This window comes from Brassica rapa, chromosome A03 (assembly GCF_000309985.2).
Source record: "Brassica rapa cultivar Chiifu-401-42 chromosome A03, CAAS_Brap_v3.01, whole genome shotgun sequence".
Classification (NCBI taxonomy): Eukaryota; Viridiplantae; Streptophyta; class Magnoliopsida; order Brassicales; family Brassicaceae; genus Brassica; species Brassica rapa.
The window spans coordinates 13,959,877-13,976,102 of NC_024797.2; the positions used below are offsets into that span (position 1 = coordinate 13,959,877).

At 26.7% G+C, this 16,226-nt stretch overlaps 1 protein-coding gene across 1 annotated transcript; it reads left to right on the forward strand.

Annotated features, from left to right (window-relative positions):
- The first annotated feature begins 472 nt into the window (after positions 1–472).
- LOC103858639 (putative lipid-binding protein AIR1) lies at positions 473–16,108 on the forward strand. The gene is made up of 3 exons (XM_033286222.1): positions 473–11,639; positions 15,762–15,859; positions 15,942–16,108. Exon 1 carries the CDS (start codon positions 5,471–5,473, stop codon positions 5,900–5,902), a length of 432 nt encoding a protein of 143 aa, XP_033142113.1. The 5' UTR covers positions 473–5,470; the 3' UTR covers positions 5,903–11,639; positions 15,762–15,859; positions 15,942–16,108.
- Positions 16,109–16,226: the final 118 nt, after the last annotated feature.

Here is a 16,226-nt window from a genome sequence, read left to right on the forward strand (position 1 = left end):
TCAAAATTAATTCGTTGCATCTGTTCTCTGCTTATTGTATTTGTTCTTGGTCATGCTTACGTGAATTTCTGATAATTCACATTAAATTAAATGAAATAAGACGAATAAGTGAACACTAATCAGGGACTAGTTATGCATAAAAAAGAAATATGTTAATCAACTAATATGCAAGCCCGATTAAATGAACACTAATCAGGGACTAATTATGCATTAAAACTTGGGTGTTCAATCCGGATATCGTTTCGGTTTCGGTTCGGTTTCTGTTCGGTTTTTTTGGTTTTTCGGTTTTTCGGTTAGTAAAGTACAACTACCATTCTAAATCCATATTTACTTCGGTTTGGTTTGGTTTACAGACCGGCGTTTTCGGTTTATTCGGTTTTATACCAAAAACATAATTATTTAGTTTGGAATCATATTATATGAATTTTAGAGTCATGTAGTCAACGTAGTCGTTTATTACAAAAATATTATATGCTTAAATAGAAGAAAAAAAATGCTTCTCCCATCTAATAAAATAATCAAATTTAGAATTAAAATCAAGTTCGAAATTTTGAAATTAAAAATAAAACAAAACAGAAGCATGAAAGAAATTTTTATATTCTTCCATATTTAGTGTTCATTAAAGTCATGTTTCTTCAATTCAACATTATAGACAAGAAACAAAATTGTGAAGAAATTCCAATATGTCCATGAAATTTATAATCTTTATTTCAATTTAGTCAATGCTAAAATTAAGCAAAAAAACATCAAAAAAGAAGACTAAGAAAATAAGAAACCTCGGTTTCGATGAATTGTTACTTAATTATAGTTCAAGTGTTTTACAAATTAGGATTTTTTTATTACTGTAAAAAATATGGTAATAGTTATTAGCAAAAAGATTAATTTATATAACAAATAGATTTTCATCCGTAGCTATAAAGTATATACATATTTACATGTTTCTACTTTTATCGGTTTTGTTCAGTTTATTCGGTTTAATCGGTGATAAACCAAACCATATCCAAATCCAACGATTTTTATAAAATCACATCCATTCGGTTTGTATGGTATATACCAAAACCAAATCATATTGTCTATTTCGGTTCGGTTATGTATGGTTTGGTTTTACCATATTGAACATCCCTAATTAAAAGCCATATGCTATTTAACTAATATACAGGCTAGCCCTGAAATTATGGAGGCTTAAAATAAAATAGAAAATGGGGATTCTATTTTATTTTATAAAATTTTCATAAATCTTGTTTTGAAAATAAAAATGTTTTACTACCAGTGTATAATAAATAAATACAAATATAATAGTTAGAAAGAACATATTTGTCAAAAAATGAAAAAACTTGTTAGTCAAAAGAAACTTTTTTTTTGTTATTTCATGCATTTGAAAATAGGGAATTGGACTTTTGTTATATGCATTTGTTATTGTCAACTGGACCAGAAAAAAAATTGAATGTATAATATATAAATTTCAATTTATGTAGAGGCCTGCAAAATTAAGAACATGAAATCAATGTTTCATTGTTGTTCGCTTAACTTGTTTTCTAGGTCATCGTCATTTCTCCGATATACCAGGCCTGTAATTTTCCCCGTTATCTTTTTTTGGGGATGAATTAAATGAAATTGTACATTTTTAAAAATAATGATTCGCTAAAACCAGAAAAAGAAGAAAATTATGTTTTAATCTAATCTTTCTATTGTGTTATTTTAATCAAATGCCGATAATGTTTCTTAACTAACAGAAATTCAAAAACAAAAACAAAAACAGAAACAGAAACTATAAAGCAGTATAAGAAAATAGTTTTTTGACACCAAATAGCTATTATATTAGTCAAATTTGAGATGGTCTAGGTAATCAGATCAGAATAAAACAACCAATGTAATCAAGTTTTCCATAACAAACCGTGCAGACTTATTTAGAATCAGCAATTCTATTTTGCGATTTTCGAATGTGAAAATTTTTAAAATCGAGAAAACATAACGGATAAGAAAATAGTTAACCAATCAATTCTTTTACTAAATAATGATTTGGCATGATGATTATCATATTACAATCGTCGATGGAATAATTATATTTTATATCTCTCCTATAGCTCTACCCGTGAACCTTATATTTGGCATCCTTGACCTTATAAAACAGATACCACCAATACACGAAACATATAATTCGATAGAGAAATTAACATGGCTGATTTTGTCGTTATAAAACCTTTATATACTATAATATAACTGGATCTAGCAACTAAATATTTTTTTATTTATAAATTAATCATATTGAAGGCATGGCTAGAAAAAATATCTCTTAATTTTTATTTGATTCATTATTCATTTGGAATTTAAAAATCTAGATATGTGTAATTTTACAAAATAAAGTAAATAATAATATTTAATATCCATAAAAAATGAACCATATCACAAATACTAATATTTTTAGAAACGGATATTCGATCTACTATATACATATATTTAAAGTATTATATATACAGTATAATTATTATATTTTATGCATTTATTAAATTGATTATTTTAGTTATTAGAGTTTGAAAAATAAATAATTTTATTTGTACTAAAATATTATTTTATTTGTACGGATCCAATTAGATATCCAGTTTAAAATATATAATTTTACGGATAACCGAGTACCTATGGATCAAATAGAATCAAATAATTGATTATTCGGACAAAAGGGATCATATCACAAATACCTGAAAAAAACTGGAACTTTTATTTGTATTCACCCCTAACTGAAGGTAGTTGTCTTTTTTTTTGTCATCAACATAAATAACTCAATTAAAACTCTGTAAACCACACTGGTCACTCAAAGTCCATCTGAACGACAAAAGGTAGCTGTATTTTTAAACTTGTGATTGAGAAAGTAATATGAAATTTCTTAATCTTCAAAACAAGAAGAATTAATTTTTTCACAATAATGAATTTTGATTTTATTTCAATTTTTATAAATCATTTAATAATTTGACAATTCCTAAAAATTAAAAAAATCTTTTTGTTAGTAGATTTGCCTTTCATTCCATAATCTCTAAATTATAGAGCTGGTTACATGAGATCAAAACGTTCTGTCACAATTTGAATTTAAAACCCACATATTATATCACTGACAAAATATTTATAGTATTTTTTTTCTTGTAACCCTTGTTATATGGAATTATTTAATCTAGTTTATAAATTTGGGATTTAAAAATTTGGACGGATATTTAACAATTTTAAAGAAGCCAGAAATTTGTCTTCGTGTGAGATTATGTATTGACTAAATAATGCTTTAAAATAATTGTGTTATAAGTTTGCCCCGTGACAAAGGAATTCGTTGAAGGATTAAGACATGTTCACATGGACAATCGTGAACGAATAAAGAACAATTATTCCATTCTTTTTTTTTGTCAACCGGTTTAACAATCATTCCATTCTAAATACGCCCAAATGGTGTTTAAATAAAATGGGTTTTGCAAAAATACTCAAAAATTGATGTCAAATTCAAACATAATTTTTTTTGTCAACAATATTATGTCATAATCTCTGCATATAATCTCTATGATTTTCCAATATTTACAAAATGTCATTATAATTTTTATAAGAAAATTACAAAAAAACATAAACACCCTAAACATTTTTTCATATTTACAAAAATGACACTATCATCAATTTCTCAAACTCCCATGAACAAACCATTTTAATTTTCTTAAAGCTCAACATTCAATTTCCATCTCTCTTTTTTTTTTCATTATACACCAACAAAACTTCATTTCCTCTCATTTTCTTTCCACTTTCAACTAAAAACACTCATAACTTTCATTTTCATAGACCCAATATTTATATTTTGGTGACTTTCACCAAAAAAATCGTCAAAAGTTTTTTTACTCATATTTAGAGTTTGGACGTTGAATTTTTTTGGAAATGAGCTTAGACCCAAAAAAAAGTAAATATTTACATGGTTTTCATTACTATTCAAATATGGTTCACGATAGTAGACTGTTTTGTATATATATGTATATGTATATACTTACTATGCGGTCTGCTTATCAATGCACAAATTAATTTTGCAATTGACCAAACTTATATTTTTTGCAATGCAATCTTTACTAGAAGTCTACATCTTTATCTTTGAAAACAAAAAAAATATGAAAGACTTACGAAGAATGTTTTTTACTGTTGATAAAAAAATATAAATCAAATTGGACATTCTCTCAATATGAAATATAAGATACAATTCTGTGCCAGCCATATGATGCGAGTATGATTTTACTGGTTCCATGGGGTTCGAATCCCTGAAGTACCAGACTTTAAAAACATGAAATAATGATTTGGGTTATTCCATTAACCTTTATAGTTGTTTTTCCAACATAACCATAATAAATCTGTCAAAATCATGAAACCTATTTCTCTCTTTTTATGCTATTTATTCCCAAAAAAAACTAGTACAAACTTCTTCCATTTTTTTTGTCAGCTGCTTCTAATCTTATGTGAATTCCACCAAAATTAAGATATTACATTTGTTATTTTTATTGTTACTTTTTTGGTAGGCAAAAATATGATATAATATCATTCGGCATTGCTATTGCAACTGATTTGTGAGCACTTCCTTTCTTTCTTTTGTTAAAATTTGACTGTTCATCTATTTAGTTAATTGTGAACTCTGTCCAAAACTGTAATAGATCACTAATCCCTTGCGTGGCAAATTCCTAATGAATCATAGTATTAGCTATTTAACGGAAAAAAGAACCATAGTATTAACTCAATGTTATCATCACCATTAAGGATAGTACCAACAACTACTTGTAACTTTTGAACTATTGAACATATACCATTTTCACTTGGATAATTTAGTAGGGTTTTTAACATTTTGTTCTATTATGATGACTAAGATTATTAATCATAATTTAAAATCATGCATGTTATTTTATATAATTTTTATATAACATTTTTGAAGTACAATTTTCGAAAATTATTAAAAAGAAATGTCTTTCTTAAATACTAATTTATTGATTGATTAATATTTGTCTAAAATTAAAAATTTAAACTTCCAAATATTGTTATTTCAGAAGTTTTATTCTATATATGTCGCAAAACTGGGAGCACTAACTAACAAAAACCTGTATAGGTAATAATATTATTATCTTTTCTAAATAATATTATTCACTATGCATTTTCTAGTATCTACCACCAAATATTTTTGGCGTCTCCAGTTTATTACTAACTAAAGATTTAATTAGTACCGTATTATGTTTGATTGCCAGCTAATTTTGGAAAATGACCATTAAGTCTCCTTCTATAATCAAATTGTAAATATAAAAATTAGTCAACTAGTCTCCTGTAGTAAAATAACAATAAACCTTTTCATTTCTCTCCTAACGAAAATTCTATAAATACCAAGTAACACCCACCATTTATCTCCACCGGATCTCAAAGAAAATTAAACACACTACTACTTCTTGAGTCTTTGTTAGAACAGTTCCGCTACAAAAAAATGGCTTCAAGAACCTCTCTCGCACTCTTCCTTGCTGTCAACCTCCTCTTCTTCACTTACACTTCCGCTACATGCTACAAGTGCATCCCCACGCCAGCCACCCCAACCACCCCAACAACCCCAAGCACCCCAAGCACCCCAAGCACCCCAAGCACCCCAAGCACCCCAAGCACAGGCTCTTGTCCTAGAGATTCCCTACAGCTAGGTGTTTGCGCTAATGTGCTCAAACTAGTGGACCTAACATTGGGAAACCCACCCGTAAAGCCATGCTGCTCTCTCATTGCAGGCTTGGCTGACCTTGAGGCTGCGGTCTGTCTCTGTACCGTTCTCAAGGCTAACATTCTTGGCATCAAACTTAACCTTCCCATCAATCTGAGCGTACTCCTCAACGTGTGTAGTAGAAAAGCTCCAAAGAATTTCCAATGCGCATAAGTTGAGTACTTATCTAAAGCCAACCTTACAAAAACAAATCATACGGTTTACGAATGCGTGAACTTATTACCTTATCTTCTTGTGGTTTTTTAATTGGTGTGATTTTTTTCTGTTTTGTATTTCTCGTGGATTGTTTTAAATGGTGAACGTAACTTTCATCATGCAATAATATGGATTATGTATGGGTCTTTCTGTGTGTAATCGGCAAGTTCGTACTTCTTTTGCTTCATTATTCATCTATATCTGTTGTATTTGTTTCTTTTGAATTTGATTAATAAAAGTACCATCGATGTTGTTGTTTATATCGGCCTTATTTGTCAATCCAAAAAAACAGGGAAACATGTTTTATTTATTTAGTTATAAGAATGAATCACATGTAACATTCGACCATCTCCGAGTACATGCAAAAGAAAGTGTATTTACTAATTTTGTCATCAATCTTTATAACATATGTCACATTTTTGTTAAGATAAAATCATGAGAGAATTGAAATAATGGGATACTTTTAACTTAAGTTTGTTCCACTAAAACTTTCAAAATTTTAGGCTATTTAGACATGTTAGACAAAATTTTAGACTATTTCCAAAATTTAAGGCTATTTAGCAATCACCGACGCTAGAGAATGACAACAGGCACAACAGGAGAAACACCGAACAATAGAACTTCAGACAGATCCTCAGATACAATCAACAGCAACCATCATCATCAACACAGATGCAGCTTGGAAGGAGGAGACAAAAACGGCCGGAATTGCTTGGATCTTCTCTGATGTCAATGGGAAGCCGTTTCGACAAGGAAGTGGAACAGAAGAATGGGTGAGCTCTCCAATCATGTCAGAGGCACTTGCCATCCGTGAAGCTCTCTTACAAGCTCAAAGCCATGGCATATCAACATTGCAATCAGATCGGACGCCCAGATACTAATCAAGGCAATCAACGGAAGAGACCAAATCACGAGACTTTATGGAATCCTCCAGGACATCCACAACTTAACTTGTTATCTCTCCACCTCTGTTTTCTCATTTATTTCTCGCAAAGACAAAATTGCAGCGGACAACCTTGCTAAGAAGACTCTGTTAAACTTCTTCATCTGCATGTAAAACTCTTTATGAAATTAATGCATTAGTCGTTCAAAAAAAAGGACATGTTATACCTTTTGGTAAAGAAAAAAATAGTAAATTAAATTTTATACTTTTCAAAAATATGAAAACTATTAGAAACAAAAGTAGGACTATTCATATATATTTTTTTACTTAAAAACAAATGTGAAATCATATTTTATTTAATGTCTTAGTTGAGAATAGAATATTCATTATGTTCGTCTACTTACTTTAGAAATCGGAGTATTATAAAGTGATCTATCTTTGGTATATAAAGCAAACAAAATTTTATTATATATTCTACCTTGCTATAATTCGTTTGGTTGTATTATGGTCAGATACCGTTGGTCGACATAGAGCTCGAATACATATTCTATAGTTAACTATACGGTTTACCTTCTCTTGTTTATGTGTCATAACTTGTTCTAGCTATTACCTAATGCTACGGTTTGCTCTGCTTACTCTCCTGGGACCAGTACGTTTGCTAATATCTTATGACATGACGTAAAAATGTTTTATGGCTTATAACATGGCTCTCAACTTTACAATATAAAAGATCAGAAAGAATATCATCCGTTACTTATCAAAAAAAAAAAGATATCATTGGTAGGTACGTAGGTATATTTATACTTTATCGATCACTAACAATTAGCATTAATAATAGTATATAAAAATTAGTATACTCACTCAACTTTTTGTGTACTATTTTCTGCTAATTTTATCTTTATTTTTAAAATGTGTTGGTGTTGTACTACTATTTTTTGGTGTTGTTATAATTGTGTTTATTCTATTTTTTCTAAAATAGAATAATTCTAGAGTAATTCTATAATAGAGATGATTGTTGCTCCAATAATTCTATATTTTAGAATAAAAAATAAAGTGACGATCCAAAAAAATTACTTTATATATAGATCTAACCCTATTTTTTATTATATTATAGTATGGAAAATGGAATATCATTGGATTAAAACACTTTTATTCTAAAATCTATTTTAAAGTAAAAAATAAAGTGAAGTTGAAAATGTCGATAGTGGTATCCGCAGATAGTCAAATAGAGACGAACAAATTAAATTAACCGGGTCATCGGGGAAAATAAAACATGTCGCATCATTTGCAGTTTTTGATGAACTAATTACTGATTAATTGATCAAATTAAACCAGTTTTAATTTTATTTTATTTTGTAACTAAACCAGTTTTAAATTATACCTTTTTAATTCTAATTATTTGACTTATTCTTTACTCCAGTTAGATAATCTTATAAAATGCATGAACTCTCTCCCGTGATCAAATTTGGCATATTCAGACTTTTATCATTGCTCAAATTTGGAATTTTGGGACTTATCATTGATTTGAGATGCCTTCATACTCAATCAAACGTTACAGGTACACGTAATTATTACGTATACTGTAATATATATTCTATTATTGAACTTCGATCTAGCGGTTATATGAGTTGGAATTTGGATGGATTATAAAGAAAGTACATAAATTGATTCACGACAGATACTTAATTCAATACCAATGTAGTCATATATATTCATATAAACAACATAAACTTTTAATATACTTGGAGAGATTTGAACAAAAAACGAAAACTTAAAGAGAATAATTTTTTGGCATCAAAACTAATTCTGGTAAAAAAATGGATCTGATCTAAACAATATTATCAATGACACCTTTATATGATTTCAAATAAAGTATTTGTGTATTTACTTGACAATAATACTTAATGTATAACTTATTTTTAAGCTAAGCTTTTTATTATCTATTTATGAATAGATACACGATGATAAATTATTAATAGAAACAAATTCGAAATTTTATATAATAATAATAAAATTTGAATTACTTTTTTTTAATAGTACTTACAAACATTTTTATGTATTTATTTTTTGACATCAAACGGTTATTATATCACTCAAACTTGAGAAGATACTTTATTTTGCGCTATTGTGAAATCTTGAATTCCGAAAAACATATCTGTAGAGTTTGAATCTACGAAACTTGACCGGTCCTTTGGTTCCTTTCGCTCTTATATGTATTTATATACCCTGAAATACAATAGATTATAAAATTGTAGGCTTTGCATTATTGTTAATATTTGTTTTACTTTTTTTTTTTTTTCTAAAATTGATATTTTTTTTTAGTTAATCAAGCGGTATCTGAATCTTCGACCCAAATAATCTCTTAGGTCTAGGGTCAACCGCTGACAATACTTAAACACGGTGTACACAACCCATTCTAACAGGAATCGAAATAGGGTACAATAAAATGATGAGATTTTTCTGCATAGATATTTTAGGTGAGATGCTGAAAAACATGTACATTTGAAAACTAACTAAAAATAAATTGATTCTTTTAAAGGAGTTAAATTTTATCTAGTAAAATTTACAGAATGAAATACTATTTTATTCTATAATGTTTTGTTTTATATACAACGAAATAAAAACTATATTCTTCTTTTTTGGACAACACATTAACCCTTTTAAATATTTTTTGTTGACAGAAGAGGAAGATCCTTTCTGTACATATTTCCCGAAGACTTTAGGCTTGTAGAAGCTGAAAGAACAAGAAAAACAATGAAATGGGCTTAGATCTTACTTCTTATCATGGATTAATATTAAAAGGGCTGACGTTATATCCTGATAGCCCAGTTTAAGAGAGACTCGGATGGTGAACTTTGTTCAAGTGTTTAGCTTAAAGAAGAATTCACGAAAGGAATGGAATCGATTATCATTTCCTGTACCGTCGTGGTTATGGTTTCCTTTCTGATAATTATATTCACTGGTTTTAACCTTGAAGACCTCGTTCGATTACATCTAATAACGTAATTAGAGTTTGACAGTACAGATGTTTGTTTTATTTTATTGGTTAAATTTAAAATCGGTTATCTTTTAAATTTTTTTATATAGTAGTGGTTACTCATATTTCCTATATATATTCAGACAACCAAAATGATACTTTGTTTGTCTCGTCGAACATTTATTTCAACTTCTTATATGTGTTGTTTACCTTTGATTTTACAATAAATATTTTAAATAATTATTTACATGTATATATAGTGTAACTCAATAAAAAATGTTGTTCATATGTCTTGATCAACATTATTAATATAGAATGGGTGTAAGTTTAATATATAATTTAATTGTTATAAGTTGCTAATAGATATCATATATTCTAACATATTTTGTTACACTAAGTTCATTATTTGAAATAATAAAATAGAAAACACCTTCGAAATATAGAAAGAATATTTTGATTGTATAGTTTGCATACAATATAAAATAAATTTATTTAATTATATTCTAAATTAAGAAAATACATGAATCATTTTCTTTTATTAAAATTAATTTTTTTTATAAATTATAATGATGTTAACATTAAAATTAAAGATACTAGAGTTGGTCCGCCCTACGGGCCGGTTAGTATCCAAAAGAATTACATAAATTTATTATAAGTTCTAGTAAATATTTCAAAGTGTTTCGCCTAATTTAATTTAAATTGATCTTAAATTTAGTAAAGCGTATTTTGTTATTTTTACTATAGTATGTTTATCTTAATATTAAAAGGAATGAATTACAATTTCTTTCATATATGTTTTTTTCTGTAATTCAATGAAACTATTTTCCAATAAGTGAATAGTATATATACAACTAGTGCAGTTAAAATACTAAAAATTACAATTATATGCGTTGCTAATAATTTGTTTTATTGTTTACTTTTTAGCGGTAAATATATGACCACTTTTGTTTCTAATTTTTGGTTTTAGAAGTTTGTTAATGTGTATTTCGCCTATAACGACTTTTTTATCTTTTCAATATATATTTTAATAAATATTTGATATGTTTTTATTTTAAAATAGAAGAAATTTCTATGGTAAACATGTGTTGATTTGCATAAATTCAGTAAAGCATAGCATTTTTATCTATAATTTGTGTTCATATGTTTGGAAATTTACTTTTAAGTAAGTATTTTCAAATTAATTTTTTTCCAAAAAGATAGGTATTATGTTCTTAAATCTGAGTGGTCAGAGTGTTGGTCGAATTTTGGCATTCAGAAATAAGAAAGTTTTTACCTATACTCTAAATTTTTTTTTTTGAATTATACAGAGGCATCATGGCCTCACAGAAATGATTCAGACTACACGTGTCGATTCTCTATCCCTAGCGATGCTGAAATGTTAATTCTCCAGTGGTGGGATTTGAATTCAGGTGGCGGTACTCACCGTTATAAGTCATTTACCACTAAAGCTAGAAGCCCCGGTTGGTTATACTCTAAATTCGTATCTATACTTGCTCGGCATTTTCTTGCTTATAAATTTTATATGGGCCGGAAAAAATACAAAGTTGGAGCCTATATTTGCATTCTCCACCTTAGACAAAATCTCCTATTCTTCTTTTTATATTGGAAGACGAACAACTGCTTCTTCTCATCTATCAGAAAGCCATTTTTAAGTCAACGATGATGGAGTGAGTTGGTGACCTTTCCACTGGTTCTGAAGACTCTCATGGCTCGTATGCAGCTTCTAGTCTTCAGTTTCTGCTCCAGTTTCTTCATAGAGTACCAATTTCAGCTTCTCAAAGCTTCTTTTGATTCCTGCATTCAATGGACTCGACACTAGAGTTCTGCAGTTTCTCGTAAGACCATTCTCAAACCTTCTAAAGCTTCCTTGTTTGTGTTATATGAAGCTATCGTTGATTTGTGCTTCCCGTAAATATTATGAGGTGAGCATTAAAGACGTTGTTGACTAAAATTCATATATGATAATAGTAATATCTTATATATTAAAATAGAAGTCATGACTTATTTCATGTATAATTTTTTAATTTTGACAATCACTTAAATTTTTTATTAAATGTATTTTATCAAGACTAATAATACATAAAAAATTTTAAAATACTTTAATCATAACTAGATATTGATCCGCGCAGTTGCGTGGATGTTTGTTTTCATTTATTTTTATATAAACATTTTATTTTCAATTCTAAATTGGTATATATTATAATAAATATGAAATGTGTCTATCACTTTTTAAAACAAAATAATTTTACCATAATTTGTTTTATTAAATTGGTTGTTTCAAAATTTCACAAGTTATTAAAAAATTAAACTTTTAGCTTCATAGATTTATATTATCAAGTATATTAAGGTTGTTCAAACATAATAATATTAGAGTATGCTTGTTCTCCATCAAATAGATTGTTTTAAACTTTCACATGTGTTTATTTATTCTTATATATTTTTTGTTTGTTGGATTAGTATTTCATTATTGAATAAATAAATAGAAATAAAATTTGGAATATATTAAAATATTATCATCTACAAAGATAATTAAACATTTCACAAAATAAAAAAGTTAACAAAAAACTAAAGTTAAAGTTTTGTGTATAAATTTTATAAAAAATTTAATTAAATATTAAATTATATTTTGTAAATAAACTATATATAAAACACAAAACAATTTGAAATCAGTTTAGTTTTAAAATTGTACTTGATTAAGCGTAGAAGTCTCGAAAAATATTTATGCTCCTTGCAGTCTTTTTCAAACATGATGGTACATGATATGGAAGTAAAAATTGATAACAAAGTTTCCAGATCACGTTTTTTTTATTGTAAATGATTGATAGTTATTTAGTTCGTATAATGTAGCAATATTGTGTTATAGAAATATTATTTAATTCCTATAATCTAGAAATTGAGTTATTAAGACATATAATAATGATGAAATTATAGATTAAATGTAATATGACTTTCTAGTAATAGGTCTATTAAGTCTACCTTTTAAAAAAAATCACACATGAATCACGGTTATGACTTATGTTTTAATATATAAGATACCTTTTCATTTTAAACATAAATTTTTATTTATTTTAAAATTCTAACAAATTTGTTTTAAAAGTTTTTTTACAAGATCTTCATTTTTGAAATTATATTTAAATATTTTCACTAATTTTGAAATTAGTTTGAAATATTATTATACATTAATATATTCAGTTATCGTTTATCAAATGAAAAATAAAAAATTCTATAATATTATCTATTATATATTCATAATCAATTATATTAAAAAAAATATTACATTGAGCTAAATATAATAAAATTATATTAAATTTATAAATTTATATATTTTATATATTTAATTTTTGTAAGTATAAAATATTTATGTTCAAAAATAAAATCTAATATATTGGTAAGATGGGTTAACATAAGCAAACTATATAATACATGTATAAAAATTAACATGTATTTCTTTAAAGATAATAATATAAAATCTTTGTAACTACTTTAATCATAATATATTTTCATTTTAGATATAATAGATATTTATATATTATATTTTTAAATTTTTAATAAATCTGTGTAAAAATATTTTAACAATAACCTAATGTATTTTAAGTTATCGTTCATAAAATAAAAAAATAAAAAAATTATATCTTATTTTATCTACTTTATAGTCATGATGATCATGTTAAAATACAATTATTATACTTAAATAAATATGATAAAAGTACATTCAATTGATAAATTTATAAATTTTATTTTCATAAATATAAATTATTTATTTTAAAAATATAATATGATGATAGAACAACTTAAAATTAGCAAAATATGTAATACATGTCTAAAAATTAACATATCTTAGACCTTTGCATATACAATAATATATTATCTAAAATGAATAATCATAAAAAAAATATTAGTAAAAAAAAAATCTAGCTTTAAAAGACAAGTCAAAATTTAGCATAAATTAAATACAAAATAAATTTCAAATATATTTTCTCATGAATATATTAATTTGCGTTGTAACTAAATGCAAATACAGTAAGATAAATATATAATAATAAGTGACAAATACATACAGCTTTAAAATTTTGATTAATTATAACATATAAATTATAAAATTATTGTATTTGTTAAAGTTTCTTGGGCTTTCAACTTAAAATCAATTGGCAATTAGTGGATTGGCTCAAGTCCCTTATATATTGCTCAAGTCCCTATTATATTTTCGATGTGGGATCTTCTCTCCAATACCCTCCCTCGAGATAATGGTGCGTATAACCACTAATCTCGCAAAATCCATCATATCCCCTCCGAAATCATGCTTTATTTTTCTAACGATCTCGGTGGAACTGAGCTTTCTATGGACCATCAACTAATGGGATGATCGGGCCACCTTCCGGGTTAGATTAATGGGTCAGGGTATTGGGCCGACTCTGATACCATGTTAAAGTTTCCTGGGTTTCTAACTTAAAACCAATTGGCAATTAATGGATTGGCCCAAGTCCCTTATATATTACTCGAGTCTCTTTTATATTTCCGATGTGGGATCTTCTCTCCAATAGTATTTAAAATAGTTATATAAACATTTAAGTATATGATTAATGTTAAAAATATATACCACTTATGTTCTAAAACAATAATTTATGTATAGAAAAATGAAAACACACCCGCGCGGTTACGCATGTCAAAATCTAGTACCTTATTATAACAGAAACATTGTGTTAGACCTAACATTTATTTTGTAAGTTTTTAAATTAAATACATCTTTCTATTTTATAGTTAAACTTACATTAAATCATTAATATTCATTTCTTTATACTACTATCTATGTTTCCAAACAATATACCTATTTCTTTATACTTTTATACATGTTTCCAAACAATACTATGATAAATTTTGTGTCCAAAAATATAAAATATTAGATCTCATCTTTTTAATAATTTCTAACAATTATTTTATAAATTATTTAGATAAAATAAATAATTGAAAAATTCAAATAATTTATAAAACAATGAAAATAAATAGAAATTATTCTTATAGGTTTAAATACTAAAAAAATTCAAATCAATAATAAATCAATTAACTTAATGAATTATTTCATTTTAATTTCCTAAATAATTGTTATATCATTTATTTAAGAAAGATAATAATTCAATAATAGCCACTACATTATATATATATATATATATGTTATACATTGTAAAATAAATATAATAACAAAAATAATTTTTCAAATTTTCAAAATATATGTTATCTAAAGAAAAATGCTTAACACTAATTTTAACAACAAATTTAAACTGATTATAATATAAACCAAGTAATTAACAAGATAAATTACACAAAAATTATAATAAAATTAATTAATCTATATAAAAATGAGTAATATGATCAAGACATATTTATAGTTCTTAATTTTTTTATATCTATTATTTTCTCAAGATCTAGTTGTCAATTAAAACAGAGTTATTTCTTGAAGTATATGATCGCCACTCTCATGACTATACGCAGGGATGTAGTTATCGAAACTTTAAGTTGGATTCTGATTATATCATTCATGCCTCACTCTAGTTTAGTTATGAGAAGATATGGCATGGGTTTGTAACATTTTAAATACCTAATGGTAAGAACATATTATTTGTTAAATTTGGGAATACAATTATTGATATTATTAAAAATATAAATTTAATCTCACTATATTTTTTTTAATATAGAGTTTAAAATCACTGTATGAATTTGACTTTGTTTAAATCAAGAAGCGGAAGAAAGGAAAAATATGATTTACGTAATGAACAACTATACGTTATACACAATCTAAAAATGATTTTTGTAATGAGCAACCATACTTTATTGTTTATACGCGATGAGCAACTATATTTATTCACGCACTGTGTCTGAAGAGACCATCATATCAGTTTCACGATAGAGGACTTGCAGATTGCACCAAAAGTTTCAACATTTTTAGAAGTTTTGATGTGTAGTGAGCAGTGGCTAAAGGCTGATATTAAGTTCTGTGAAAACGTCCAAACGAATGAGCATATTCTAGCTGAAGTTGAAATGCTCGACAAGCTTGAGAAATGTATGTTTTTATTTCTCTTAGTTCTTTTAACATATTATTTGTTTGTTTATGCACTTACTTGTTGTTTTGTTTGTCGTTTCAGAGTTTGGGAGTGTGAGGATTGAATATTGAAGACTGCTCTTGAAATCTGAAGTCTTTTTGTTTTTGTTTTTGTTTTGATTTTGGCTTTGGTTTTTTATTTTCGGCTTTGGTCTCATTAGAGATGTGTTATGCTTTGACAGTTGCTTTTAATTAAGTTTTATTATGAACAAGTTTGATTTACATTGAAGTTTAATAAAGGTTCTTTGGAGTTTCTCATTTCTTTGTCCATGTTTATTAATGGTTGTGTTATTCAGGTTCTGTGATGTGTAAGATGGTTGTGTTATTC